The sequence below is a fragment of the Callorhinus ursinus genome, unplaced genomic scaffold, assembly GCF_003265705.2.
Source record: "Callorhinus ursinus isolate GAN/ISIS: 27379988/994484 unplaced genomic scaffold, GSC_fseal_2.0 scaffold3, whole genome shotgun sequence".
Taxonomy (NCBI): domain Eukaryota; kingdom Metazoa; phylum Chordata; class Mammalia; order Carnivora; family Otariidae; genus Callorhinus; species Callorhinus ursinus.
The window spans coordinates 50,326,235-50,353,521 of record NW_027397065.1 but is presented as its reverse complement, the minus strand read 5'-3'; the positions used below and the strand labels follow the sequence as shown (position 1 = coordinate 50,353,521).

At 45.2% G+C, this 27,287-nt stretch overlaps 1 protein-coding gene across 2 annotated transcripts in view; it reads right to left on the bottom strand.

Annotated features, from left to right (window-relative positions):
• The window catches only part of FAT2 (FAT atypical cadherin 2), an 81,859-nt gene that overhangs the window by 27,581 nt on the left and 26,991 nt on the right, over window positions 1-27,287 (bottom strand). For both annotated transcript variants that reach the window (XM_025867197.2, XM_073890703.1), the window contains exons 4-13: window positions 22,605-22,663; window positions 20,892-21,203; window positions 19,689-19,899; window positions 18,213-18,352; window positions 17,322-17,603; window positions 16,049-16,259; window positions 8,603-12,661; window positions 4,845-5,041; window positions 2,229-2,382; window positions 207-440 (exon numbers count right to left, since the gene is read on the bottom strand). In XM_025867197.2, coding sequence (XP_025722982.1) covers window positions 207-440; window positions 2,229-2,382; window positions 4,845-5,041; window positions 8,603-12,661; window positions 16,049-16,259; window positions 17,322-17,603; window positions 18,213-18,352; window positions 19,689-19,899; window positions 20,892-21,203; window positions 22,605-22,663 — 5,859 coding nt within the window. The remainder of the gene's footprint in view (window positions 1-206; window positions 441-2,228; window positions 2,383-4,844; window positions 5,042-8,602; window positions 12,662-16,048; window positions 16,260-17,321; window positions 17,604-18,212; window positions 18,353-19,688; window positions 19,900-20,891; window positions 21,204-22,604; window positions 22,664-27,287) is intronic.

Here is a 27,287-nt window from a genome sequence, read left to right as displayed (position 1 = left end):
GGCTGAAAGGCCCTGTACCGGCCAAATCTTTTGTCACCTAGCACTTAGGTATGCGGTTTCTGGGCAGACATTTTCCTCTTGTGAGTGTTCATACACTCAGCAAGGAGACAGAGTCCTTGCTACATCTCAGAGCAACACACAAAGAGCCAAACCCTCACCCCAGGTGACCCTGTGAGCAAATGGCCTCCAATCCTTCTCCTCCTCACCTTGGTCAGGATCCCGGGCCAACACCACAGCCACGGGGGTCTTAACTGTGGTGTTGTCGAAGACAGCCACAGCACAGTGGCTGGGGAAGAAATGGGGGGCGTTGTCATTCACATCCTCCACGTGGAGGATCACGTCTGCCTGGCACGATTGGCCACCTCCATCCGTCGCCTTGGCAACAAGGCTATATGCATCCTTCTTCTCACGGTCCAGGGCTGTAAGGGTGGTCAGCTCCCCTGGCCAGAGAAATGACAGCAGGTGAGGTTTCCCTGCACTTGCATTCTAGATATCTATGCGAGACAACCACAGGCGCACAGGGGTTTGTCACTCTGTGACAAAAAGGGGTCAAAGAAAAGGGGTCAGTCCTACCTACATACAGTTAGGAAAGAAGTTCAGTTCCACACCTGCCTACCTCTCTAATTCTCCAAATGCACTCCACCCCCACATCATCAATTTAAGATCCTCACCAACAAGCTACAAAGAGGCACAACATTTTTAAAGGGCAAGGAGGCAATTTCTAACAACACATATCCTTTGGTCCACGATTACACATCTAGGAATATATCCTACAGAATAATCAACCCAAGGATAAAAATGTATATATAAAGATATTCTCTCCAGCATTGTTTATAATAGCAGCATACTGAAAATACCCTGTATGTCTTTCTAAAAGGGACTGGTTGAATACATCATGATTTAGCCATACAGTAAAATACTGTGCAACCCAGAAGGAATTATGATAGCGCTTTATGTAATGCCTTTTTATAACCTCCAAGGTATTGCTATGTGAAAAAAAAGTAAGTCACAAAATAGTATTCTAGAGTGCTTATCTTTGAGGAGGGCCTGGTTATCATATAGACTTTCCAATTTCTGCGTAATACATGCCTGCAGTGTTTGAATTTTTGTAAAATGAGCATGTATTCTTTCCATATTGAGAAAAAACACCCAGTTTTCTTTTTTAAGACCTCACCAGTCATCCTGCAGCTGAATAAACAGCAGCAGAGAGAGATTAGGTAACCTACCTGGGGTGAATCAGCATGCCCATGCTGGAATGAGAAAGGACAGTGTTGTCTCCTATCTATCCAGACAGCTTCCTGGGACACCATTCTCACCTGCCACCTCCCTGCTCAGGAATCTCCAAGCCATCCTTTGAGCTACTGGTTCCTAGTCAAGTGTCAGCAGCTGGCCCTCTGTGACCTGGGCCTTCTGTGCTGCCTGTAGCAGCAGGACAGGGATCCCACTGTGGGGCTGCTCTTCCAAAGAAAGCAGACCTCACCCTGTCTTCTCCATCAGACTCTCACAGCCCAACCTCTCCCAGGCATTAGTGGTCTACCCTGCAGGGCTCTCTGCTTCCACCTTTTGCTTTGTCCTCTAATAATAATGACAATGGCAACCACATCTACTGAACTCTTATTATGTGCCAGACCTGGGCTAGACTTCTATATACTTCATCTCTTGGGATTTTTACAATAATACATTGAGGTCTGCAACATATGCATGTTGAGATCATGTCCTTGACCATGAAGCTCATCTGCCTAAACCCCTCTAGAGGAGGGGTGTGCACCCCTCACCCCCACCCTTTGGCCTCTCTCCTCCCCTCTGTGCACCAGTTTCTGGCCTTCCATCAGGACCTCAGATGTATGCACTCTTTCCTAAAACAAAGTCCTTGTATAAATTCTCCTTCTGCCTTGAGCGTCCATCCCTACTACTCCCTTAACTCTGCTCCTAAGCCTCCCTCCCCGCTCCTGTCGAACCTCCCCTTCATCCTGCATTTTTTCTTAACTCAGCACATTTCAAACCACTGATTCAATGACTGCCTTTCCCACAAGACCCAGATCTTATCTGTCTGTTGATTATGTCCCCACCATCTAGTGCAATGCTTGGCACATGGTACCAATATGTTTGCTGAGTAAACGGATGGATGGGTAGGTGAATTCCTGTTTCTTCTCCAAGGAACCTAACATGGTATTGGGCACTGGTATTCATTAAGTTCTCAGCTTGATCTTGAAGCTCAGGAAACCCACCTGTATGAGGATCCAGCTTAAATTCATCTGCCCCAGGACCATGCAGAGAATATGTGATCTGAGCATTGGTATCAGAATCCAAGTCTGTTGCAGAAACTTTCAGAATGAAGTGTCCTGGAGATATATCTTCACTGACTTTGCCAGTATAGAGAAGCTGGAAACAGAAGACAAAGAAGAGGGAGATTGTGGGAGACATACCTAGATCAAGAGAGAAGCAGAGTGACAGAGAGGGAAACAGAGACAGAGAGATCAGAGAGTAAGATGGGGAGAGGGAGAGAGAGAGAAGCAGGGCAGGGGTAGAACAAAGAGAAAAAGTTGAAACATGCAAGGAAATGGGGATTAAAAACAAGGAGCAGGAGGCGCCTGGGTGGCTCAGTCGGTTAAGCGTCTGCCTTCGGCTCAGGTCATGGGTCCTGGGATCGAGCCCCGCATGGGGCTCCCTGCTCAGCGAGAAGCCTGCTTCTCCCTCTGCCACTCCCCCTGCTTGTGTTCCCTCTCTCACTGTCTCTCTCTCTGTCAAATAAATAAATAAAATATTAAAAAAAAAAACCCAAGGAGCAGGATGACAAGAGGACTTGTCAGAAAAGACAGAATGAGAGAGAAGTTCCACCATTGAAAACCCACGCTCAGAGCTAGAAGGACCTGCTACCACCTACTTCACAGGGGCCCTTTGAGCTTCTGGGTGATGAGATGGGCCTGATATGAGGCATTCTGGAAGGTGTCAGGTCAAGCCACTCAGCCCAGGCCAGGCATCTTGGTCCCTGTGGTGAGGCCATGCTGTCAGGCTCACCTCCTGCCACAACCCAAGACAGAGCCTTGGCTATTTGAGTCAGGTCTGGACCCCCATGGCCCACAGGGCCTGTCCTACCCTCCCTCCACTACAGGTACCTTCATAGTAGGGGACGTGGCACAGGGGAGAGGCTGGAACTCCCTGGAAGCCCAGTGTTCCTATAGCTGCTGTCTCTGGGTACAGGCTCCAAACAAACTGGTTTCCCCCACTGCTGGGTGTGGGTGAGCATGAACCCCTGTATGTGCTCTGGATAAAGGCTTTGGGCCTGGGTGGGCTGTGTAGAAATGGACTCCCCAGGCTTCTTTTCCCTGGCTCTAGTGATGCTGTTGACCACCCCTGGGAAGGCCAAGGAGGGCTTGATCCTGGCCTCTTCCAGCATGGGGAGGATGCAGGCTGGTTGTGAGGATGGCTAAGGGGAAAGAGGAAGAAAGTGTGGGCTCCATCCTCCCCAAAAGGGGAGGTCTGCAACATATGCATGTTGAGATCATGTCCTTGACCATGAAGCTCACCTGCCTAAATCCTCTAGGGGCTCTAGAGAGCCCTTCTGAGACCACTCAGAAGGTCATCATCTTGGATCCTGCAAAGGCATTTTTCCATGCATCCTGATAACATAGGTTCTCTTTTTCTACTATGATTTTATGTGGTTGGAGTGTAAAAGACAGAGGAAGAAAAGGTGATGGGACATATGTATTTTTTTGTGTTACAATGTCTGCGTTGCATATATGTGTGCAAATAAGTGAAGTGTATATATGCCAATGCACATATGTTTGTGTGAATTATATATGTATATTTCCATGTATGGATGGGTATACAGAAGGATGAATGTTGTGGGTATGTAGGTATATGCTTCTGTATCTGTGTGTATATATGTATAAGTATTTGCATGTATATATAGAGTTGTAGATGATCCTTTGTGTATGTATATATGGGTGAGTATGTGTAAGTTTGCATTTATGTATATATACTGAATGGCTGGATTTTTTAATACAAATTTGAATTATTGTAATTTAAAATGTTATAAAAGTAAAATATTAATAGTTTATCTGAAAACTTTGAGGTAATGCAAATCTCCCAAAGTTAAAAATTATTTACTGTATTTAAAAAATATGTTTAAACGCAAAGCTATAGGACAATGATTGTTCATTTATGTCCTCTAAGAACACAGTTCCTTCCCCAACACACACACACACACACACACATGCACACAAGTGTACACACACACACACATACCACCACCACCACCACCACCACCATTCAATATTTGTTTTCACAGGAAATGTAGGGTTGAATTAAATGAAGTCCTCAACAAAAATGTAACTGCCCTGTCTGCATGTTTGTGTATACATATAACCTCAAGGAGGGCATCTGTGGTGTTATCACCCATGTAGATGTGGGGATATACATAATATGGGCATGGGGGCAGTGCAAGGTGTCTCTGGGGGCAGTACTATTTGGATGTATTTGATAATGAGCCCAAGCTGAGTGGTGGAGGGGTTTTCCCACTGGGCACAGCAGACTGTTTGGAGAATGAAGAAGTTACTTTACTTCTGGATATATTTTGCAGAGAAGTAGACTTTTGAAGGGAGTGTAGGGAGAGAAGGGTTCTAAAGAGCTTGGTGACATCCCTATGCCAGGGGTGGAGGGGAGGAATTACCTAGAATGCACCCTGCCAAGGGCACTAGTCTGTGGCTAGCTGGGGAGAAGCAAGAGCTGATCAGTGATGCTGCCCAGCCTCAGAGATCGTCCCCTGAGTCTTCCTCCTTCCTCTTGGCCTTCACTCCAGCTTCTTTGCCTCCAATGCCACCTCACCCTCACGAGGCTCTCACCTGTGAGCACTGTGGACTGTTATCATTGATGTCCAGGACGAAGATCTCTACAAGGACCGAAGCCTGGAACTTGCCATCGGAAGCTGTGATTCTGAGCAAGTACTTGGCCATGTGCTCACGGTCCAGGGTCTTCCTCGAGAAAATCCTCCACTCATCTCCAGCTTGGCTGATTCCAAACTGGCCCAAGGGATCTCCCTCTAAAAAGATGGAACAAAGCTTCCAGAAGTCAAGGAATAGGAACGAACCAGGCTATGTGCCTAAGGTGGCTGCCCAGATGACCCTTTTTTAAGGATTGCTAGGAAAGACAAACATTTCCTTCCTTAACTAGTGACCCACAGTTCTATATTGAGTCAGTTGTTTGGTGTTTTGAAGGTTCTTCTGACTTCAAAGGCCTCCTATTAATTATCACTGTGTTTATTATCACTGTGAGAAGCACCACTCTAAAATACGTAGTTGAGGGGCAGGTTTCTTATTTTTTTGTGTACTTTGGAAAGCACTGGGGGAAGTTAAAAGGAAGCATATTTCAATTTTATACAAGAATCTTCTGGTATCTAGTATCTGTTCAACAGCAGGAGAGTGGGAAGTGATCAGCAATGCTAAGCTCTCTGAGGTTTTATTTTTACAAATGAGGACACAGACTAAATGGAGGTTCCCGTGGATCACCAAGTTTGCTTCTGAGTCATCTTTCCTTGACACCAGTCACTGATAGAGGAGATGGATTTATGAGATTCCAAGATTCCAGAGTTCCAAGACTCAACTATTCCAGGAATTCATGATCTATTGACATTTTTTCTATTACTCAGAGATGTTAAGACTGTGTTTTTCAGAGTCTGTCATTATAAGATGGTAAGATTCTATTTCCCTAAGTTTCCATATTTTGAACGGCTCTGATCCAGGTTGTTTCTATAGGAGTCTATGATTCTTGGTTGGAACTTCAGATTCATTAACTTCCTGTCAGAGAGCTGTGACAGCAGAAGGAGCCATATTTATGGGGATGGGATGACATGGAACCCAGGAGAGGGGGAAAGGGACATTGAGAAGTAAAGAAACTCTTTTTTGGCCACTGGCTAGCTGGTTCAGCCACTGGACAGGAGTTGGGATAATTTAGGTTTGCAATAGGTATCCACTGGGGAAAATAGATCGTAGGGTGTGGTTTTAATCCCAGACCTCACTCAAGCTTGGAGTGTGACCTTGGTTGAATTTCTGCCCCATCTGCGCTTTGGTTTTCCTGTGTGTGAAGTGAGGGTATTGAGCTGGAATCATACCTATGGAAGTGTTTTCACTCTGACACTTAAGTCCTGTGATTGACTTAGGGAACATTTCTAGTATCCACAACTTGCTCTAGGCAGAATACACTCCACAAGGACAGTCATCTGACAGAATTTTCAGGGATCATACCATTATTGACATCTTCTCCATCCTCTAGAAGCTGACTGAGAGCAGTTACAGTATCTCCCTTCTATTCTGTCTACTCCACCTAAAGAAATAAGAAATCCTCTCTGCAAAACACTTCCCAATTTATAGGAGGCTCTCAAGAAATTTTTTTAAGTTAAATCTTACCAATCTAACCAAAGAGGCAAAGCATCTATACTCAGAAAACTATAGAATACTCGTGAAAGAAATTGAAGAAGACACAAAGAAATGGAAAAACGTTCCATGCTCATGGATTGGAAGAACAAATATTGTGAAAATGTCTATGCTACCTAGAGCAGTCTACACATTTAATGCCATCCCTATCAAAATACCATCAACTTTACTCTGAGAAACAAACTGAGGGTTTTAGAGTGGAGGGGGTGGGGGGATGGGTTAGTCCGGTGATGGGTATTAAGGAGGGCGCATATTGAATGGAGCACTGGGTGTTATACTCAAACAATGAATCATGAAACACTACATCAAAAATCAAGGATGTAATGTATGGTAACTAACATAACATAATAAAATAAAATTTTAAAAAATACCATCAATTTTTTCATAGAAATGGAACAAATAACCCTAAAATTTGTATGGAACAAGAAAATACCCCAAATAGCCAGAAGAATGTTGAAAAAGAAAAGCAAAGCTGGTGGCATCACAATTCCGGACTTCAAGCTCTATTACAAAGCTGTAATCATCAAGACAGTATGGTACTTGCACAAAAACAGACACATAGATCAATGGAACAGAATAGAGAGCCCAGACATGGACCCTCAACTCTATGGTCAACTAATCTTCGACAAAACAGGAAAGAATGTCCAATGGAAAAAAGACAGTCTCTTCAACAAATAGTGTTGGGAAAATTGGACAACTACATGCAGAAGAATGAAACTGGACCATTTCCTTACACCACACACAAAAATAGACTCCAAATGGACGAAACACCCTAAATGTGAGACAGGAATCCATCAGAATCCTTGAGGAGAACAAAGGCAGAACCTCTTTGACCTCAGCTGCAGCAACTTCTTCCTAGAAACATCACCAAAGGCAAGGGAAGCAAGGGCAAAAATGAACTATTGGGACTTTGTCAAGATAAAAACCTTTTGCACAGCAAAGGAAACAGTTAACAAAACCAAAAGATAACTGACAGAATGGGAGAATATATTTGCAAATGACATATCAGATAAAGGGCTAGTATCCAAAATCTATAAAGAACTTATCAAACTCAACACCCAAAGAACAAATAATCCAAGAAATGGGCAGAAGACATGAACAGACATTTTTCCAAAGAAGACATCCAAATGGCCAACAGACACATGAAAAAGTGCTCAACATCCCTCGGCATCAGGGAAATCCAAACCAAAACCTCAATGAGATACCGCCTCACACCAGTCAGAATGGCTAAAATTAACAAGTCAGGAAATGACAGATGTTGGCGAGGATGTAGTGAAAGGGGAACCCTCCTACACTGTTGGTGGGAATGCAAGCTGGTATAGCCACTCTGGAAAACAATATGGAGGTTCCTCAAAAAGTTGAAAATACAGCTACCCTATGACCCAGAAATTGCACTACTGGGTATTTACCCCAAAGATACAAATGTAGTGATCCGAAGGGGCACATGCACCCCAATGTTTATAGCAGCAATGTCCACAATAGCCAAACTATGGAAAGAGCCTAGATGTCCATCAATAGATGAATGAATAAAGAAGATGTGAGATATATATATCACACAATGGAATATTATGCAGCCATCAAAAAATGAAATCTTGCCATTTGCAACAATGTGGATGGAACTAGAGGGTATTATGCTAAGCAAAATAAGTCAGAGAAAGCCAATTATCATACGATCTCACTGATATGTGGAATTTGAGAAACAAGGCAGAGAATTGTAGGGGAAGAGAGGAAAAAGTGGAATAAGACAAAACCGGAGAGGGAGAGAAATCATCAGAGACTCAATCTCAGGAAACAAACTGAGGACTGCTGGAGTGGAGGGGGTTAGGAGGGATGGGGTGGCTGGGTGATGGACACTGAGGAAGGTATGTACTATGGTGAGCGCTGTGAATTGTGTAAGACTGATGAATCACAGACCTGTACCCCTGAAACAAATAATACATTATATGTTAATTTAAAAAAAGATCTTACCAGCATCCTTGGGAGGTGAATGAGAACAGGCATGAAAAGTCTACAGGTGAAGCACCTGAGGTCCTGGGAGGTTAATTAATATACCCAAGGTCACATTGATAATAGGTAGAAGAGCCAGGAATTAAACCCACGTCTTAGGGCACCTCTTACTATACTTTTTTCAATGTACCCCAGTGCCTCCATTCCAAGACAGTTATCCTTACCTGTGATATAGCAGGTGACCTGTCTGTTCTGCTCAGAGATATCAGCATCCAAGGTTTTAAGAGTGACCACAAGTTCACCAGGTTCACTGTTCTCAACCACAGATCCTCTGTAGTCTTCAGAAGCAAATCGGGGAGCATTGTCATTCTCATCTGTAATGGAGACTTCAACCAGAACCTGAGAAGATAGCTGGATGGTCCTTCCATGGTCATAGGCCACAACATAAAAGCGGTAGGTCTGGTGGGTCTCACAGTCAAGTTCCTGGAGTGTGGTGATCCAGCCAGTCTCACTGTCAATGGCAAAGAGCTCATGGATATTGCTACCAGGGTCCACTGGCAGCCTGTAGCTCACCTGGCCATCATCGCCAGTGTCCTGATCGTTGGCAGTCACTTGAATGACTGAGGTCCCCACTGGCATATTCTCAGTGAGAACAGCCTTATAGGGATCAGCCTCAAATATAGGCCTATTGTCATTGACATCCTTCACTTGGATATTGACAGAGACCAAGGAAACCAAGTGAGTGTCATTATGGGGACAATGTGCCATTAAATCAATCTGGTACCATTTGGTGGACTCATAGTCCATGGCCTTTCTCACCTTTAGAACTCCTGTGTTTCGGTCCAAGGAGAAGACACCATCCTTGTTGCTCTCTGGTGTGGTGCCCTGCACTAGACTATAGATGACTGGATCTTGCGCGGCCACTGCTTTAACAGAACCAATTTCAGACCCTTCTGGAAGATCTTCAGATGCAGAGAAAGTATACAGAGGTTCAGAAAATTTGGGCAAGGGTACTTCATTAGGAACCACCTGAAGTCGTAACAGCACCAGGGAGTTCCAGTGAGGAGGGCCCCCATCTTGGGCTTTGATTTTTAAGTCAAAGGCCCGATTTTCCAATCCCAACAAGCTCTCCTTCACCTTGACAACACCAGTAGTTGGGTTGACTTCAATGACCTCTTCATCCAAGTCCTTTATTGAGTCCACTGAATAGGTAACATCTGCATTCTGACCCTCATCTGCATCATAGGCCAACACCTGGATAACTGGGGAATCTTTACTGACATTGGATTGAATGGACACTGTGTACTCAGACGCTTTAAATTGTGGAGGGTTGTCATTTTCATCTGTCAGGATGATCTTCACAGTGCAGAAGGCCACTCGTCCTCCTCCATCCTGAGCCATGACTTTAATAGCAATAACTCTTTCTGTTGAATTTTCCCGATCCAGTTTCTGCAGAGTGGTGATCTGGCCATTGGGGTTTATGGAGAACTTCTCACCTGCTAGTTTATTGATGATGGTATAATCTACAGTGCCATAGGGACCACTGTCTTTGTCTATGGCTAGCAACTCAATCACCTTCGTTCCCACCTTTGCATTCTCTGCTAATTCTGCCTCATAAACATGCTGCTGGAACTCTGGGCTATACTTGTTGGCATTTGTAGTGTTGATATACACCGGCACAGTTGCTTGGAAGACCCCATCAGAAGCACCTACCCTCAAATTGTAAGAAGAGTCCAGGTGCTTTTTGCAAAGGTTGAACATAGAAATTATTCCTGATGAGCTGTTAATGGAGAAGTGCCTGTCCTGATTGCCAGAAAGGATCAGGTACTCCAGATGGGAGGCATCCCTGCTGTCAGGGTCGAGAGCTTGGACTTTAAGAACCAGGTGTCCACAGGTTGCCAGCTCACTGACATTGGCTTCATACTGAGGTTGCCTGAACTCTGGGGGGTTATCATTGATGTCAGATACATTAACAACCACAAGGGTTTCACCAGTGAGTGGGGGGTCTCCTCTATCCATGGCCCTGACCTTCACATGAAAGTGTTGTTGAGTTTCATAATCCAGCTCTTGAACTGTGGACATCTCCCCTGTGCTCCCATTGATCTGGAAGAATTTGGAAATATCTGAGCCATCCTCTATGATCTGATAGGAGACATCACGGTTCTGCCCTGAATCCTGGTCAGAAGCCAACAGTTGGATCACAGGGGTCTGAGCAGGCAAACCTTCTGAGACTGAAGTAGTGTAGACTAACTGAGAGAAAGTGGGAGGATTATCATTGACGTCCTCCACCAGGACTTCCACTGTGGCTTCAGAAAATGACCCCAGAGCTGTGTCTGTGGCTCTGACCGTGAACACATGTTTGGTCTTAGACTCATAGTCCAAAGGGCCTGTTACTGTCAGAACACCAGTCTTAAAGTCAGTGGTGAACAGCATCAAGGGCTCTTCCTCCACAATGTTGTAAATGAGTCGGAGTCCCTCTGGACTTCGGGCCTGGGTATGGAGAATTGGTGTATACAGTGTGATATTTTCAGGCACTCTCACTTTGTAGTAAGGACTCTGAAACAGTGGGTTGGATTTATTTCTCACGGTGACAAGTACCTCTTCCTCAGTCTGGAGGGATGGGGTTCCTCCATCCCGAGCAATGACTTTGAGGTGATACTTATTTAAAGCTTGATAATCAAAGGGTTTCTTCAGTGATATGTCCCCAAGATAGGGGTCAATTCGAAAATATGTATAATCTTCTGCAAATGCATATGTGACAGCACCATTTACCCCCAAGTCCTGGTCAGTGGCAGATACCTGAAAGAGGACATCCCCTGGCTCTGTGCCATCTTGGATAATCGTGTAGTAGGGCAGATGCTTAAATTGAGGGGGATTGTCATTAACATCCTCAACAGAGACTCTGACCAGAGCCTGAGCCACCCGCTGAGGGGTCCGATTGTCCCTCAATTCCACTGCCACCTCATAAGTGTCCTGCTCTTCTCTGTCAAACACCACACCTTTTGTCTGCAACACACCTGCTGACTTGACCATATGAAACATATCCGTGCCATTCAACAGGAAGTAGGAAAGAGTGTCATTCAAATGATTGCCCTGGGCGCCAAGAATCACCAGTGCCTTTCTACCCTGTAAATTCTCCTTCACGGTTGCCCTATAGATAATCTGATCAAACTGTAAGCTTGTGTTAAGGGCTTGTGTCAAAAAAATTTTTACGAGTGCAGTGTCTTGATACAGGCCATCAGAAGCCCTGATGGTGAGCTCCCGAAAGACCCCCAGGAAAGCAGGATTCAACACAGATATACGACCCGTGATGGGATGGATGGCAACAGCTTGATCAGCATTGCCAGTTTTGATGCTATAATTGACTTCTGAGTCATCATCGCTGGCCTGCACGATGAGGAGCTCCATACCCCGATGGATGGGCTTCACTACTGCTACTTCATATACATCGTCTGAGAACCTGGGAGGAGAGTCATTTACATCCCTGACATTGATGATGACTTGGACAGGCCTGGATGCAAATAAGATAGGGTTTCCTTGGTCATGAACGTAGACACTGAATTGGAAAGAGGGCATGCTCTCATAATCCATCTCTGATATGATGGTTAGGGTTCCCATGCTTTGATCAATTTTGAAAAACTTCAAGGCCTCTGGCTCCAAAATTTCATAGACCAACAAGGAATTAGCTTCTTCATCACGGTCAGAGGCACGAATCACAAGGGGGTTGTTGTTTTCATCCATGATCATGCTGTATAATGGAGCTGCTTCACTAACTTGGCCCACAAAAATGGACTTTAAGAACATGGGAGGATTGTCATTTTCATCAATGATGTAAACAAGAGCCATGACATCAGTAAATGCACCTGCCATATTGCTGCCTCGGATTTTCAGCTGGTAAGATGAAATTTTCTCATGGTCCAGTTTCTTCTGGGTGGAAATGAGGCCAGAATATGAGTTCATGGACAATACACCATCCTTGTTTCCCTCTCTTAACTCATAGGTAACTTCTGAGGAACTTGTAGCTGACACAAGGAGGATTGGGGAGCCAATAGGGATTGATTCAGGGATCTCTACAAAGTACTCAGCTTTGGAGAAGATGGGGGCACTGCTATCTGAAGGGTAGACATTAATGATCACTGTAGCCAGGTCATGCCACTGTGGGGAGCCTTGATCTTCTGCCTTGACTGTCAGACTATACCGGGCATGATTTGCTTGATCAAGTTTCTGGGCCAGAGTGATGGTGCCCAGCAGGGCATCGATGCTGAAGAAACCCTCACTGTTCCCTGAAACAAAAGACAAGACAAACTGAAATTTACCACATGTTCAAGAGATACTTTCTAGATCAGTAAAGAGGCTATCACACAAAACTTGTACAGGACAAAAATCTATATCCCGTGTTACCCTGATGTAGTTTATAGGGAAGATACCTACTTTATAAAATACCTTACATGAGGCACATACTAGGTACTCCATAAATGGCAGCTTCAATGATCACTCAGTTTTGGGGTCACAACTTAAGCTGTAAACCAAAGCTGCAGAAGGTCTTGAAGGCAAAGGAAGGAAACATATGGTTTGTAGGAAAACACACTCCACTCTGTTTCAGTGGTGGCTTTTATAGGAGAGACTTTAATACACTACCCTGTCTGCTCCCAGTATAGTCTACAGTGGGAAGATCCTTTCTTGTCTGGCTTGGGAGTTGAGTGGCACACAGTTAAGTGGGGAGACAGTGGATAGAACACCCAGACCTTGAGGATCCTGATCAAATGCCCTTTCTACCACACATGAATTTCCTAAACCGCAGGCATTCTCACATTGCCTTTACAATTTTTTCAATACCCAGCCCCTACCTTTACTATTTTGTACTATTATTGAATGGATATTTTTCTTTAAATTGACTCATTTTCTTAAATTTAAAATATTTTAACGGGCAACTTTTGTATTGCTACTTTAGAAAAGAAAATCATTATTGCTTGCCATAAATCAGAGGTTACCATAGAAACAAGTCAGTGGGAAAAAATATCTTATTAAAATCTGGATAAAATCTATTGCTTGTTATAGGATATGAGCCTGAGACCTATCCTCTTTCTATGGTAAAAACAAAGAGTAGCAAGTGTTAGGGAAGAATTAAAGAGATTCTAATACCCAGGGAAAGCGTTGTCCTTGACTTATCAGGAAGCCCAAATGAGAATCAAGGGGGAGTACTCTTTCCACATTTGGTAGCCTATTTTTTGTAGGCCTTTTAAAATTTAATAAAATTAAAATTTAATATTCATTTTGATAAATGCATAACATTTCAAATTTAGGTTTTAAAGAAAGTTACAGTTATACAACATTATATGATTCACAAAAAATAATGTGGAAAATTAATTGTATTTCCCTAAAAAATAGGGTCTCAAAGTTATCACAGTTTTAAAAGTCTAACCTAACAGCAACACTTCCTTTCTTCCTTCCTTCCTTCCTTCCTTCCTTCCTTCCTTTCTTCTTTCCTTCCTTTCTTCCTGCCTTCCTTCCTGCCTGCTTTCCTTCCTTTCTTCCTTCCTTCCTTCCTCCCTTCCTCCCTCCTTCTCTCTTTCTTTTTATGGTAAGAACAGATAACATGAGATCTACCTCTTAAGAAATGTTTAAGATTATAGCACAATATTGTTAACTATAAGCACAATGTCATACAGCAGATCTCTAGAATTTCATCTTGCATAACTGACACTCCCCCCCCCCAGTTTTATTGAGATATAATTGACATATAATGTTGTGTTGGTTTAAGATGTACAACATAATGATTTGATATACATATATATTGCAAAGTGACTGCCAAAATAAGTTTAGCTGACATCCATTATCTCACATAGGCACATTTTTTTTTCTTGTAATGAGATGATTACCTATTTAATGCCATGACTCAGTAACACCTGAATAATTCTGGTCACCACCAGGGGTACAGGTCTTCCACTCAGGGAAGTACTGCTCTTTGCTATTCTTATGCTGTTTATCACTCAGGTACATATTTTATTATTTCAATGGGAGACAAATAGCTAGGCTTCATCACAAAACAGTCCATCTGATTCCCCCCACTCATGGAAGCCATTCTCCAGCCGACAAGTGAGGTGATTTCCCAATTTGCCCATGTGATACAAACCCTAAGTTCTGTCAAAGAACACAGTTTCAATAGGTAGGCTGCAGTTTAAAAATAGTTCTATTAGAAGTAGCCAAGTAAACTACCTAAGCATAATTATAATTTATGTTATATTGCTGAGAGAAAAAGTTGGGACACAAAATTGTATATTCACTTCAATCTTACTATGGCAAAAAGATGCACCAAAAAGATAAGAGGGGCGCCTGGGTGGCTCAGTTGTTAAGCGTCTGCCTTGGGTTCAGGTCATGGTCCCAGGGTCCTGGAATCGAGCCCCACATCGGACTCCCTGCTACGTGGGAAGCCTGCTTCTCCCTCTCCCACTCCCCCTGCTTGTGTTCCCTCTCTCACTGTGTCAATCTCTGTCAAATAAACAAATAAAATATTTAAAAAAAAGATGGAAATACACAAAATTATTTTGTCTGTGCAGAAAACTATGGCTGAATGCTATTTTCTTCTTTATATATTCCTGTTTCTCTCATGTTTTAAAAAATGAGCATGTGTTATTTCTATAATCAGAAGAACAGTTTAAAACTAATCTTAACTTATCTGGAAAATAAAATTAGTACCTCCATCAATGGGGTTGTCAGTGAGATAAAATGAGATAGAAGACGTGAGTATGCTTCATAAATCACAAAAAGTAAGCAATTAATGGGTTAGAATTTGTATTATTGTTCTTCAGTGATGCATAGATTTCTGCCACATGGCAAAGTATAACAACTTTTGTTTCTTAAAAAAAAAATGCAAAAGCTCTGATTTCTGGAAAGCATATAAGCAATAAATGAACATTATGCTCTGTGAGAGCAGAAAGCAAGTCACGTTCATTTTGTCCGTCCACAACATCTAGCTCTATGGAGTATTAACTTTATTAAAGATAATAATAATTATTAAATATCATTAATTATGAATTATCAAACATTAAAATTATCATTAATAATTAGTTGGATACTAGATATTGACATTTTAATTAACACTTATCAATGATAGTAATAAACCCTTGGCATTCATATATTTTACAGTTCACAACATGTATTAACATACATTTTCTCTTTTAATCTTTACAAAGACTTTCTGGCACAGGGAATATTGTTCCCATTTTTGAGAGGGGAAAACCACATAACATAAGAAATCATGATACGGCCTTAACAGAAAATGTTACTCCCAAATGTAATTCCTAAAACTGTGCCATACATCTTATAAGGTATTTATAGGTCCCTTCTATTGTAAAGGCAAAAAGATACTACATTTTAAAATGTTACATGGACTTCATAAGCATCTTTTACAAATACAGTTGTTGGTGAATTTATATAATATGTATATAAATTCTTCCATAACTTAAGTAGGCCCTTAGTTATTATTCTTACCATCTTTGGAAGTGTATTAAATTAGGTTATTATAATCCCAGAGAATGTTCTAGAAATGGTATTTGCCAAAGCTTAGAGAACCTGGCATTTGATTTACTTGCAAATTCATGCCTCTGGTGCTTTTTCTTATTGTCAGAGACTCTTCCCTCATGCTCTGGACTCATGGCCAAGCCTCTCACCTCTGAGGAGGGAGTAGTGGACTTCAGCATTGGCTCCCCGGTCACCATCCATGGCGCGGACCTGGAGCAGCTCTGTGCCAGGGGCTGTGGTGTCAGGAACACTTGCTTCATAGTGGAGCTGGGTGAAGTGGGGTGGGTGGAGGTTTCCATCCTCCACGTAAATGGACACCCACACAAAGTTCCTCTTGATGGGCATCTCCTGGTCTCGCACCTATGGGCCCAAGGGGATAATGCCATGAGCAGCAAATGGGATGGGAGGAGGCAGGGTTAAATTAAGGTCAATGAAATACAATGCCAGTGAAAAACATACCTAATTGTAACTTTCTGTATCCATTTAAATTTTGCTCTCATTTATGCTCCCTTTTTTTAAAAAATAAATTTATAAATTAGTGATTATTAGGCTTAGCTATTTTCATGGATAATCCCACTTTAGGAGAAAGGCAGAAATAAGCACAGAAACAGTATTTTCCAAATTAGTTCTCAGAGACTATTAGTTCCTCAAGATGTTAACATGTTACGCAGGGGAAAAACTTCTATGGTCGACTAAATTTAGGCAGCACTAAATTAAATGAAGTTAAAGCTTTCTTTGCTACAGGACTTTGCAGAGCCTTTAATGTATATTTATATGCCCCGAGGATGATAAACTAGCACATAAAACCCTGCATCTTGAGTCAGGGAGGCTGGCTTTGATTCTGGTTCCATCATAAAGAACTGTATGAGGTAAGCAAATCTGTCCCTCTCTGGGCCTCAGGTGTAAGATGAGAGAAGTGGGTCAGGTCAGGGCTGGAACACAGTGAGACACCTGAGGCACACAAGACATAGATTGAAGGAGGCTCCCTCTCAGGATCACAAAAGCGCGGGCACAGAACCCTGAAAGGGAGTCCCACATGTCTCACTTCCTCACCCCAGTGCTTGCTTTAGGGGGGGATGGTCTTCGGTCCTTCCCAGCTTGACACCATGTCAGTCCCCATTGTGGTCATGCAGTCATAGAGCGGGGCGAAAACTGTTGGGGGGTATTTGGAGTGAACCCAGAGAAAGCCGGGGTTGCAGGATATTCCTTGGCAGCTCTCCCCTCTTCTTTACTCTCAGGCATCCCTAATGGAAGGTGCCCCTGGCTGACTGTAAAATGTCACATTTCATGTCATGGGTCATCATGAGCATCAGTACACCTGGCTCGTCAGGGGAAAGGGAAACTTCAGCGTGCCTCTGTGCATGTCCACCGCCACACATCCACATGCAAGTGCATCTTTCCCTGATCTCTCAGCTTACTCACCATAACTGTCAGTGTGTGCTGGGAGGGGCCCAAGCCCAGGTTCAACTTCCCCACAGTTACCAAGACACCACTGCTTGGGTCCAGCTGGAAGAGGCTGACACTTTCCGGGTCTTGGCTGCCATGTAGGGTATAGATTAGGCCCTTGCCCTTGTCTGGATCCGTGGCCTGGACTCGGAGGAGCTCCACCCCAGGCAGTGTATCCTGGGGAACTCTGACTTCATAATGAGCCTCCAGAAACTGGGGCCGATGGTGGTTAACATTGGCAATCATGAAGATGTAGACCTAGGGAGGAGAATGAGAGAGAAGGTGGACCATAAGCTCTAGGGGGTCAGCGACCTTGTCTGTCTGGTTCTTCACCATATCATCTGTGCCTAGCACAGTGCCTGGCACACAGCCGTCACTCAATAAATATTTGTTGAATGAATGATAGGATTTCAAAATCACAAGGCTTTGAAATAACATGCAGTCTAGTGGTTTTCAAAAGCAAAATTCTGATCCAAAGGGCCTTTTCTTCAAGTGAATTTTTTTGTGAAATTCCAAAAACATCTGAAACAGATAAAACTCTGGCTGAAACCATGGTAGAAATCCAGAGCCCCACTTACTGTCCTTTCTCGTTCCCCTGGTAGCCCCTATGGAACTCTATCTTTAATTGAAAACTGATCATTTAGACAAAGCCCTTGATTACACAGAGATCCACAGTGGAAACAAGAATTGTCCCAAGAGCACAGAAGTAGAAAGCATATCAGGTAAGACTGGAAGGCGAAACCTTGATTCCAAATTCAGTGCCCTCTGAGCTACACCACATCCACCGAAATTCTTCTGTAGCTTTATCCCAACCAAGGAGGCCTCCCATCCCCTCTCAGCTCAGGGGTCCCCAGGGAGGCCTCTAACCTGAGTGGCAATGGTGTGGGACCCATCGGTCACCTCCACAGTCAAGTTATAGCTCGACCTCCTCCTTGTGTCGAGAGGCTTGGCGATGACAATGCTGCCTGTGGTCTTCTCAATATCAAAGTCCATGTCCTTGTCACCTCCTAGAGTGGGAGCAGGGGGTAAAGCACACTCACCTTCAGTGATGGGGGCTGTAGTACTGTCCCGGCATTCGGCCGGCAGATTGAGAGGAGGTGGTAGTAGATCCTGTCAAGTTATTGTCAATTTTTTTTTAAAGATTTTATTTATTTGACAGAGAGAGACACAGCGAGAGAGGGAACACAAGCAGGGGGAGTGGGAGAGGGAGAAGCAGGCTTCCCGCCGAGCAGGCAGCCCGATGCGGGGCTCGATCCCAGGACTCTGGGATAATGACCTGAGCCAAAGGCAGACGCTTAACGACTGAGCCACCCAGGTGCCCCTACAGAAGAGAAAAACAACTAAATGGAAAGACATCAACATTTTAGCGGTGGATTATCTTCTGACTGGTGGGAGTTTTTGGTGATTTTAATTTTTCTTCTCGCACTCATTGGTGTTTCCTAAGTGATCTACAGAGTACACATGTTAATTTTGTATGAAAGAAATAAAGCCAAACAAGAACAGTGAATCAGAATTAAAAGTAGATCCAGGAGGTCAAAAAGCTTGGGACAGGTGTACATCCAATCTCTGAACCAGGCTGGGAATCTCTATAATAAGACTCCATGGTTCATGTGGTCCTGGAACTCTCAGAGATTCTTAACCTGGAATCCCTGGGTGGGTTTCAGAGAATCTATAAATCCTTATATTTGTATGCAAACATGTGTGTGTGTGCACATGCAAATCTTTCTGGGAAGAGGGCTTCAGCATTCATTAGATTCTCAAACGATTCATCAGATTCCCAAAGGGGTCTGTGATTCTCCTCTCCCCAGATATTTTAACAAAATCTTGGTTTAGAGACAGAAAGGAATTTCAGAGAAGACCATGAGAGCTTGGACTCAAATGTCTCCTATAAAGAGAATGGATCGTGAGGATGCAACCTGGGATCAGGACATTAAGCATGGCCCCAGGGTACAGTGGTCCTCAGGCTCCTGGTGAACGATGTCAGCTCTGCATGGATCTCACATTGAGGCAGGAGAGGAAACACAAAACTTGTGCTTTCTCCTGAGTCTTCCAGGCCCTTGGAGTAATTGAGGTTCTGTCCACCTCTGGCTAGGGGGGCGCCAGTGAGGCCATGGAGGCTCTCCCCTCATGAGAGCATAGCTGGTGTGGAAGGCAAGTTTGGCAGAAGTGGTACTTCTACTCACCGGCTCCCCCGGAGGATAAGGGAAGAGACAGTCACCACTCATAGCCAACGGGGGGGTTCTGGGGAGCATGACCTGAATGAGAGCACGGAGAAGGACTGTTCTGTGAGGACCGGGGCTGGGCTGTAAGGTTGGGAGGGGCTGGCCTTCGTAGGGCTCTCACCGGAGATGTTGAACCAGAAGAGACCGGGTCGGCCCTCCACACTGATGACGCCCACCATGTGGTTCACAGGGTCTGTCTCCATGACCGTAAAGCTGTAGTGGGGCTCGTCAAAGGCCAGTGGTATGGAGGAGGACCGGGGCTGGGGGATCCACTCAATGTGTAGCCGGACACTGGCTGAGAGTGGTGGCTGCCCACTGTCTGTTGCTTTGATCTGAAAAGAAGCCAAACCTGAAATTGAGGATTTGTCCGTAGGGCTGGGGCCAAGAAAAAGAAGACCCGGGTGGTCAGCCAAGAGACAGAGTGCCCTGTGACTGGTGGAGCTGGACTTTTAGCCACTCGTCCATTCATTCAACACACTATAAACAGGCACCATGCTAGTTGCTGCAGGCACAGTGGTGAACAAAACAAATAACCTGTGCTCAAGAACTCCATGTGTAGGGAAAAAATAATCAGAGCCACCATTAACTGAAGCCTTACTGTGTGCTAGTTCCCGAGCTGGACTTGGCATACATGGGCCTTCTTAACAACCGTAAACATAAACTAAATAGAATTTATGGAGCTCTCACTAGTATCTGGCCCTGCTCTAAGAGCAATATGTGCAACATCTAATTTAATTCTCATGACAGCCCTGAGAGAGGTACCATTATATCTCCCTTTCGCAGGAGGAAATGTATTCAGCTGCCAGGGATCATCTGCCTGGCCAGCAGTGAGGCTGGGGTTGGATTCAGGCTGTCAGACACGAGAGTCCATATCTTAACCACTTGTTATTTGGCTTCCTACCAGGAAAATGTTCTTATCCCCATTTTACAGATGATAAAACAAAGTCTCAGAGAGGTTCAGTGACTTGTCCAAAGTCACAAAGGTGTAAAATGGCAGAGCTAGGGCTGGAACGCAGGCTTACCTCCAAAGTCTGTGCTACTCTCACCAAAATCCTTACCTCTAAGAATAGAGCAGATTTCCCAGACAAGGACCTTATTGCCTTCAAAGAGAAAGGCCCAGAATTCTGACGCTTTAGCTGATGTCAGGGCTCCCACTTCTCTCCGAGAAAGCCAGGGAAGGGAGTACCACCTCCACCATGCCTGATGACTGTTTCCCTTCTCCTGTATCCTCAAAGAAAAACTGTTTCCCTTCTCCTGTATCCTCAAAGAAAATCCCTTAGCAGTTATGACACTCCCCTCTCTGCAGCCTCCATCCCCTCCTCACCGTGAGGATGTTGTACTCTCCGGCTGTGAAGGTGCTGCTGGATGACACCATGCCTGTGACTGGGTCGATACCGAAGCTCCCCTCGTCACTTTCCTCGATACTGTAGGTGACCCTGCCATTGAGACCCTCATCAGGGTCTGAAGCCACCAGCCTGTACACGGGCCCGGGGGTGGCCGGGCTCAGCCTCTCTGGAAGGCGGACATTGAAGAGCTTATGGGAGAACACAGGGGGGTTGTCATTGACATCTAAGATGCGTACCACCACCCTGGAGGTGGACTTTAAGGAGGGCTCCCCGTTGTCCAGCACAGTCACCTGGGGACGGAATAGAGGATGAATTGCCAAATGCAAAGCAGTGAGTATGCATCTCCACCCACTGCCACCCTACCACGACCCCTGCCTTCCACAGCCTGGAAATATTATTCAGTCTGTTCTTTGGTACATGCTTGTGATTTTTATTATCATAACTTCACCTACTTGGAACCCAGCTCTCTGGTAACCTCGCCCACAGGAAAGCCAGCAAGAACAGAGAAAGAAACCAGAAAGAACTGGAAGAAAACAAAGCCACAGAGGCTCTAGAGAAGAGCTGGTGCTCTTTACTCAGGAGGCCCATGGGCCATTTTCTCGGAGACCATTTACTTTTTATTTGCTAGTAACTCTCATAAGCTTTGTTCTCCAGTTTCCTTAAGCTACTGGAGGTTAGAAAAAAACAAATGAGAAGATGTTTATGAAGGAGTGGGTGGTACCTTTTGAGTCAGACATGTGGACCGATGCATGAAATGAAATCCAGAGGGAGAGAAAAGGCACTAAGACAATTTCAGAATCAGGGGCTATTACATGTAGGAGCAAATCGTCCCATGCATCAGTAGCCCCAAGGGCATCCTACAAGATACGACATTTCCACTCTAAGTGGTTCTGAATTTTTAAAATATTTTGGTATTTAGAGAGAAATACCTCTACTGAATTAGGGAGAATGCCTCAGTCCCAGAAGGCCATTTAGCAGCTTCTTACTAATAATACCTATTTCTGACAAAGGGAATGTGCAGACCTGGGAGGATAGGAGGCCAATTTATTTCAATTCTGCTGAAGAATGTGTGTCCCTCCCACCTGATTCTTTAAGACTAGAAGAGGTGCCTGTTCATCAGTTATGAATTGCTCCAGAGGGGACATAACTAGATTCCTTCTGATATACTCCCCTCTTATCTGATTTACTGACTCCTCTTGTTGGAATGGGCACCGGGGATGTTTATGTGATTTTAGAAACATCCTAGAACCCACAGATCTAGAGAACAAAGCTCTGGGTTTTCATCTGGGCCCAGCTACTGACAGTCATAGTGCTTGACCTGGGGTGACTCTCTCTCTGGCTGTAAGGGTGAGCTGGAAACCAGACTCAGCAAGTGCATAGCTTGTGTGTACCACTCCCTCTTCCCGCACTCACTGCAGGCTTTACTAATCAATCAGCGCTTCCTGCCCAGCCCAGACGTGGTTTCAGATTCCTCCCCTTTCCAGGGCTGGAAAGCCACGGAAGCCCCTGAGAGTCTTTGCCACCAACCACAGCAAGATTCAGCTTAAGAAACTCCTCCGCCCTGAGCCCAGCACCCTCCTCAGCCGCCGTGCCTGGAGACACGCGCGTGGCCCCAAGGCCTGGCTCAGCTTCCGCTTGGAGTTCCTCAGGAGGTTTCTGAATCCAGTGAATGAGTTCACACGACTGCTCACCTCCAGAATATGTTCGCCCTTGTTCTCTCTGTCCAGCTGCCGGGCTGTGGTGAGGAGACCTGGGGGAGAGGTGGGAAGAGCGAGACCTGAGCAAAGGGCTCCCAGGGCCACTGTCTTGGGGATGAATTGGCAGATACATCCAAATCCTAAGGCAGAATTTTTCTGGTCTTTGGAGAACAAGGACATTGAGGGGGAATGGGACTCTGGAGAAGGAGAAGGGCAAGTGAGGAAGAGAGGAAGTGGGAGAGTACAGCAGAGATCATGGGATCAGCAGAGGCTCCCACGTACGTCCCACTTTCACCATTAGGAGGGATGCTGTGCACAATGTACTGTGGGGGGGAGGGGAGGCAGCTTGTGTCCCCTGGGCTCCTCTCTGCTTGCCTGTAAATTGAGGAAGGTGGATTTGGTTATCTATAAGTCTAGTTTTAATCTTCTGAGGGACAACGGCTATAAACTGAGGCCACCTGAGGCCACAAAGGAGAGAAGGTGCCAGTTCTCTGCAGACATCAGGGAAGTCAAGATGGAGGTTATACGAGAGGGGGCTTCCGAGCCCACAGACGGAGCGGTCAGGGCTGGGTAGGGAAGGTCTCTTAAAGGAAAGCAGAGCAGATAGGGGTCAGTGGATCATCTGGAACTTTCAGGGAGTTTTTTGTTTGTTTGTTTGTTTAGGCAATTAAATGATGCAGTAATGAAGTGTGGGGATGGGGGCTGTGAGGGGAGAGGGGAGGGGGATTCGGCGTTGGGGTGGAGCCTCCAGCGCTGGAAATGGGAGTACGTGGGAGGAGTGGCCTCTGTTAGTTAAGTGTTCCTGCCTTTTGCAGTAGAACCAAGTCACCAGTAGAACCAAGCTCCCCCTGTCCTCTGAGCGTCTCGGCCTGACTTTCTCTTCCGTGACTGAGGGCAGGCATGGGGGGGAGCAGAGAAGGTTTCTGGAAAGCCCCACAGCCAGAGGCCCTTTCGGTCAGGGAAGAAAGACACACTCCGCTGGGACAGTGTGAATACTGTCCCAGGTGACCCCACCCAGCTCATCCCCAAGATGAGGGGCCTGACAAGGAAGCCCCCCGGATCCAGGGGGCCCCAGGAAGAGGGCGGGGCAAGAGGGCCTCAGCTGGTAAACCCTCCCGGCGGCTGCGTGCTGGCTTCCCTCCTTGCACCTCCTCTCTCTCTATCCCCTCTTGTCCCTTTCCCTCCTGTCTCTCTCTCTCTCTCTCTGTTTCTCCCTCACCGTCCTCCTTCCCTCTCACCCTCCCCGCCTCTCTGCTGCTCCCCCTCACCCCTGTTTACCTCTCTGAATCACACAATTCTTTCTCTGTCTCTCTGATTTTTCTTCTTCCTTTCCTTTCTCTCACCTCCACATCCCCTGACCTTCTAAGAGCCAGTGTCCCTATAATTGCTGCGGCAATTATATTATCTGCACTGCCTGTGGCTTCCGGGTCATTGCCTCTGTTGTCAGCCTCATCCCCCTCTCTGAGGTCAGTGTCCAATTCCCAGGAAGCACTGCGCAGAATGGGGACGCGGCAGAGCCACCCCACAGGGCCGTGTGAGGGCCGACTGAACGTTCTTCCTGGCATGAGGTGGGCCCTCATCATTTCTCCTCTCCAAACAAATGTTTCCCATCACCCATCTCAGGCCCATCTTTGACTTTTCCTCATCCAGTGATTTTCCAACCACTATCGATTCCACTTCAAATGGATTCCAAATCCTTCTATGCCATTCACCCTGACCCACCACGGTCTAGGTCTTACCCCAACCACCTGCCCAGCTCCCTCTCCATCAGGATCCTAACAGCCAACTCTCATGGAGCTCCTGCGTGTCCAGATGTTCTTCCAAGCTCTTCATCTCTCTCTCTCTCTCTCTCTCTCTCTCTCAGTCAGCTCATCTAATCTTCACAACCACGTGGGAGGGAGCCATTATCATCTGCACTTCACTGGTGGGAAAACTCAGGCATAGAGCAGCTGAGTAACTGTCCGAGATCCTATAATGAATAAGTGGGGGGAATGGGATCTGCCTTTAGACAACTGACCTACTCACCGGTTCCTCCCTGCTGGCTATTGCTCCTGTGGCCCTCCCTGCCCACTTGCCCTTGCAGACTGCTGCCTGTCACCCTTCAGCTCAGCATGACCACCCCCGCGCCATGCAGCCATTGCTACCCCACCACGCCGAGCACCTCCCTCTCTCCTCTGAGCAGTCGCGGCCCTGCATCTACATGTATATTATGACAGGTTCCTTCACACTGGCTCATTCAGTTTTTTATGTTCAGATCTTCATGCTTGTGATGGGTCGAATTCCTCCAGGCCTGAAATTGTGTTTTATTATCTTTGCATCTCAACATAGTGCATAGTTTAAATGCTTCATAAGGGCAGACACCTTTAAACATTTGCTGAATGAATGAATGAAGCTCTGACTTCCCTGGAGATCGTAGATGCGGCAGAGATTCATTCATTCATTTCCCTCTTATTTATTGAGGTCCTACTGTGTGCCAGACACTAAAGAAATTATAGAGGGCAAAAATAGTCAAGGTTCCACCCAAAGAACAAATAATCCAATCAAGAAATGGGCAGAAGACATGAACAGACATTTCTGCAAAGAAGACATCCAAATGGCCAACTGACACATGAAAAAGTGCTCAACATCACTCGGCATCAGGGAAATCCAAACCAAAACCTCAATGAGATACCGCCTCACACCAGTCAGAATGGCTAAAATTAACAAGTCAGGAAACGACAGATGTTGGTGAAGATGTGGAGAAACGGGAACCCTCCTACACTGTTGGTGGGAATGCAAGATGGTACAGCCACTCTGGAAAACAATATGGAGGTTCCTCAAAAAGTTGAAAATAGAGCTACCCTATGACCCAGAAATTGCACTACTGGGTATTTACCCCAAAGATACAAATGTAGTGATCCGAAGGGGCACGTGCACCCCAATGTTTATAGCAGCAATGTCCACAATAGCCAAACTATGAAAAGAGCCTAGATGTCCATCAACAGATGAATGGATAAAGAAGATGTGGTATATATATAAATGGAATATTGTGCAGCCATCAAAAAAATGAAATCTTGCCATTTGCAACAATGTGGATGGAACTAGAGGGTATTGTGCTAAGCAAAAGAAGTCAATCAGAGAAAGACAATTATCATTTTGAGAAACAAGACAGAGGATCATAGGGGAAGGGAGGGAAAAATGAAACAAGACAAAACCAGAGAGGGAGACAAACCTTGAGAGACTCTTAATCTCAGGAAACAAACTGAGGGTTGCTGGAGTAGAGGGAGTTGGGAGGGATAGGGTGGCTGGGTGTTGGACACTGGGGAGGGTATGTGCTATGGTGAGCGCTGTGAATTGTGTAAGACTGATGAATCACAGACCTGTTCTCCTGAAACAAATAATACATTATATGTTAATAAAAAATTAAAAAACAACAACAACAACAATAAAAAATAGTCAAGGTTCCTTTCCTAGGAAGCCTTTCAAGTTTAGTGGAGGACAGGGATAATTAATGGAATAATCACACGAATGAATATAATGTTCTATGTGATAAGTGTTTAAAAAAGAAAGGAGTGGATGGTGCTAGGAGATGTATTGTAGTATCAGGAAAAACTCTCAAGAAAGAACAGCTGGGCTAGGTTCTGAATGAAGAGCAGGAGTTAGACAAAAGGAGAGGAGAAGAAACTTCTGGAAAAAAGTACAGCGTGTGCAAAGGCCATGTACCAGGACAGGGCGTGGACTGAAACAGGCCATGTGGCTGAAACCAGAGAGTGGCAGGGTGGGAGAGGGAGAATGAAGCCCGAAAGGTCAGCGCGGGCCATGTCAGACCCAAGTGCGTGAGACATGATAGGATCTGACTTTATCTTAAGGATGTGGGGAAACCATCCAAAGTATCCAAGCAAGGAAGTGGGACAATATAATAGTGGTAAGAAAGGTGGGCTGGGGGCTCCATTGCTGACTTATTATTTTATTTTTAAATGTTCATGCTGGTTAAAATTTCTTCTCCACTGCCAAAAAACTAAACATCTCTGTTCTCTGGGGCATTTTGCCAGACCATGTGTCAGGGAACTGTTGACAGTAAACAGAATAGGGATTTGGAAGATGCTGAGAAGCCGGTGCCTTAGGTGAGAAATCTCTTCTTTCTTCTGAAAGGGGAAGGACAGAATGGGCCCAGGTAGACAGCCAGCTTAGGCCTATTTTCCAGGGTGAAAGGGTCCTTCTAAAAGGACTAATCCATTCCCTAAGGTCAAAAGTTAACAGGAAGGACTCCAAACAAATGTCCCTGTGCAAAGACACCCGTGTCCTCCACCCACTGTCTGTCCCAGGACTTCCAGGTTCATGTTCCTCTTCGTTTCCTTTTGTCTTAAAGATGGGAAACGAGTTTTCTCCCTTTCCACCTCCTCCAATCTCACCAGGGCGCTGTCCTCCCAAGAGTCAATTGTTGGAAGGGCTCCTGGGTGGCTCAGCGGGTTGAGTGTCTGACTCTTGGTTTCAGCTCAGGTCATGATCTCAGGGTCATGGGATCCAGCCCTGAGTTGGGCTCTGCGCTCAGTGGGGAGTCTGCTTGAGATCTCTCTCTCTCTCCCTCCGCCCTTCCCCATGTGCACGCATGTGTGCTTTTGTGCTCTTTTGCTCTCTCTCTCTCTCTCTCTCTCTCACTCTCTCTTTCAAATAAATAAACAAATCTTTAAAAAAAAA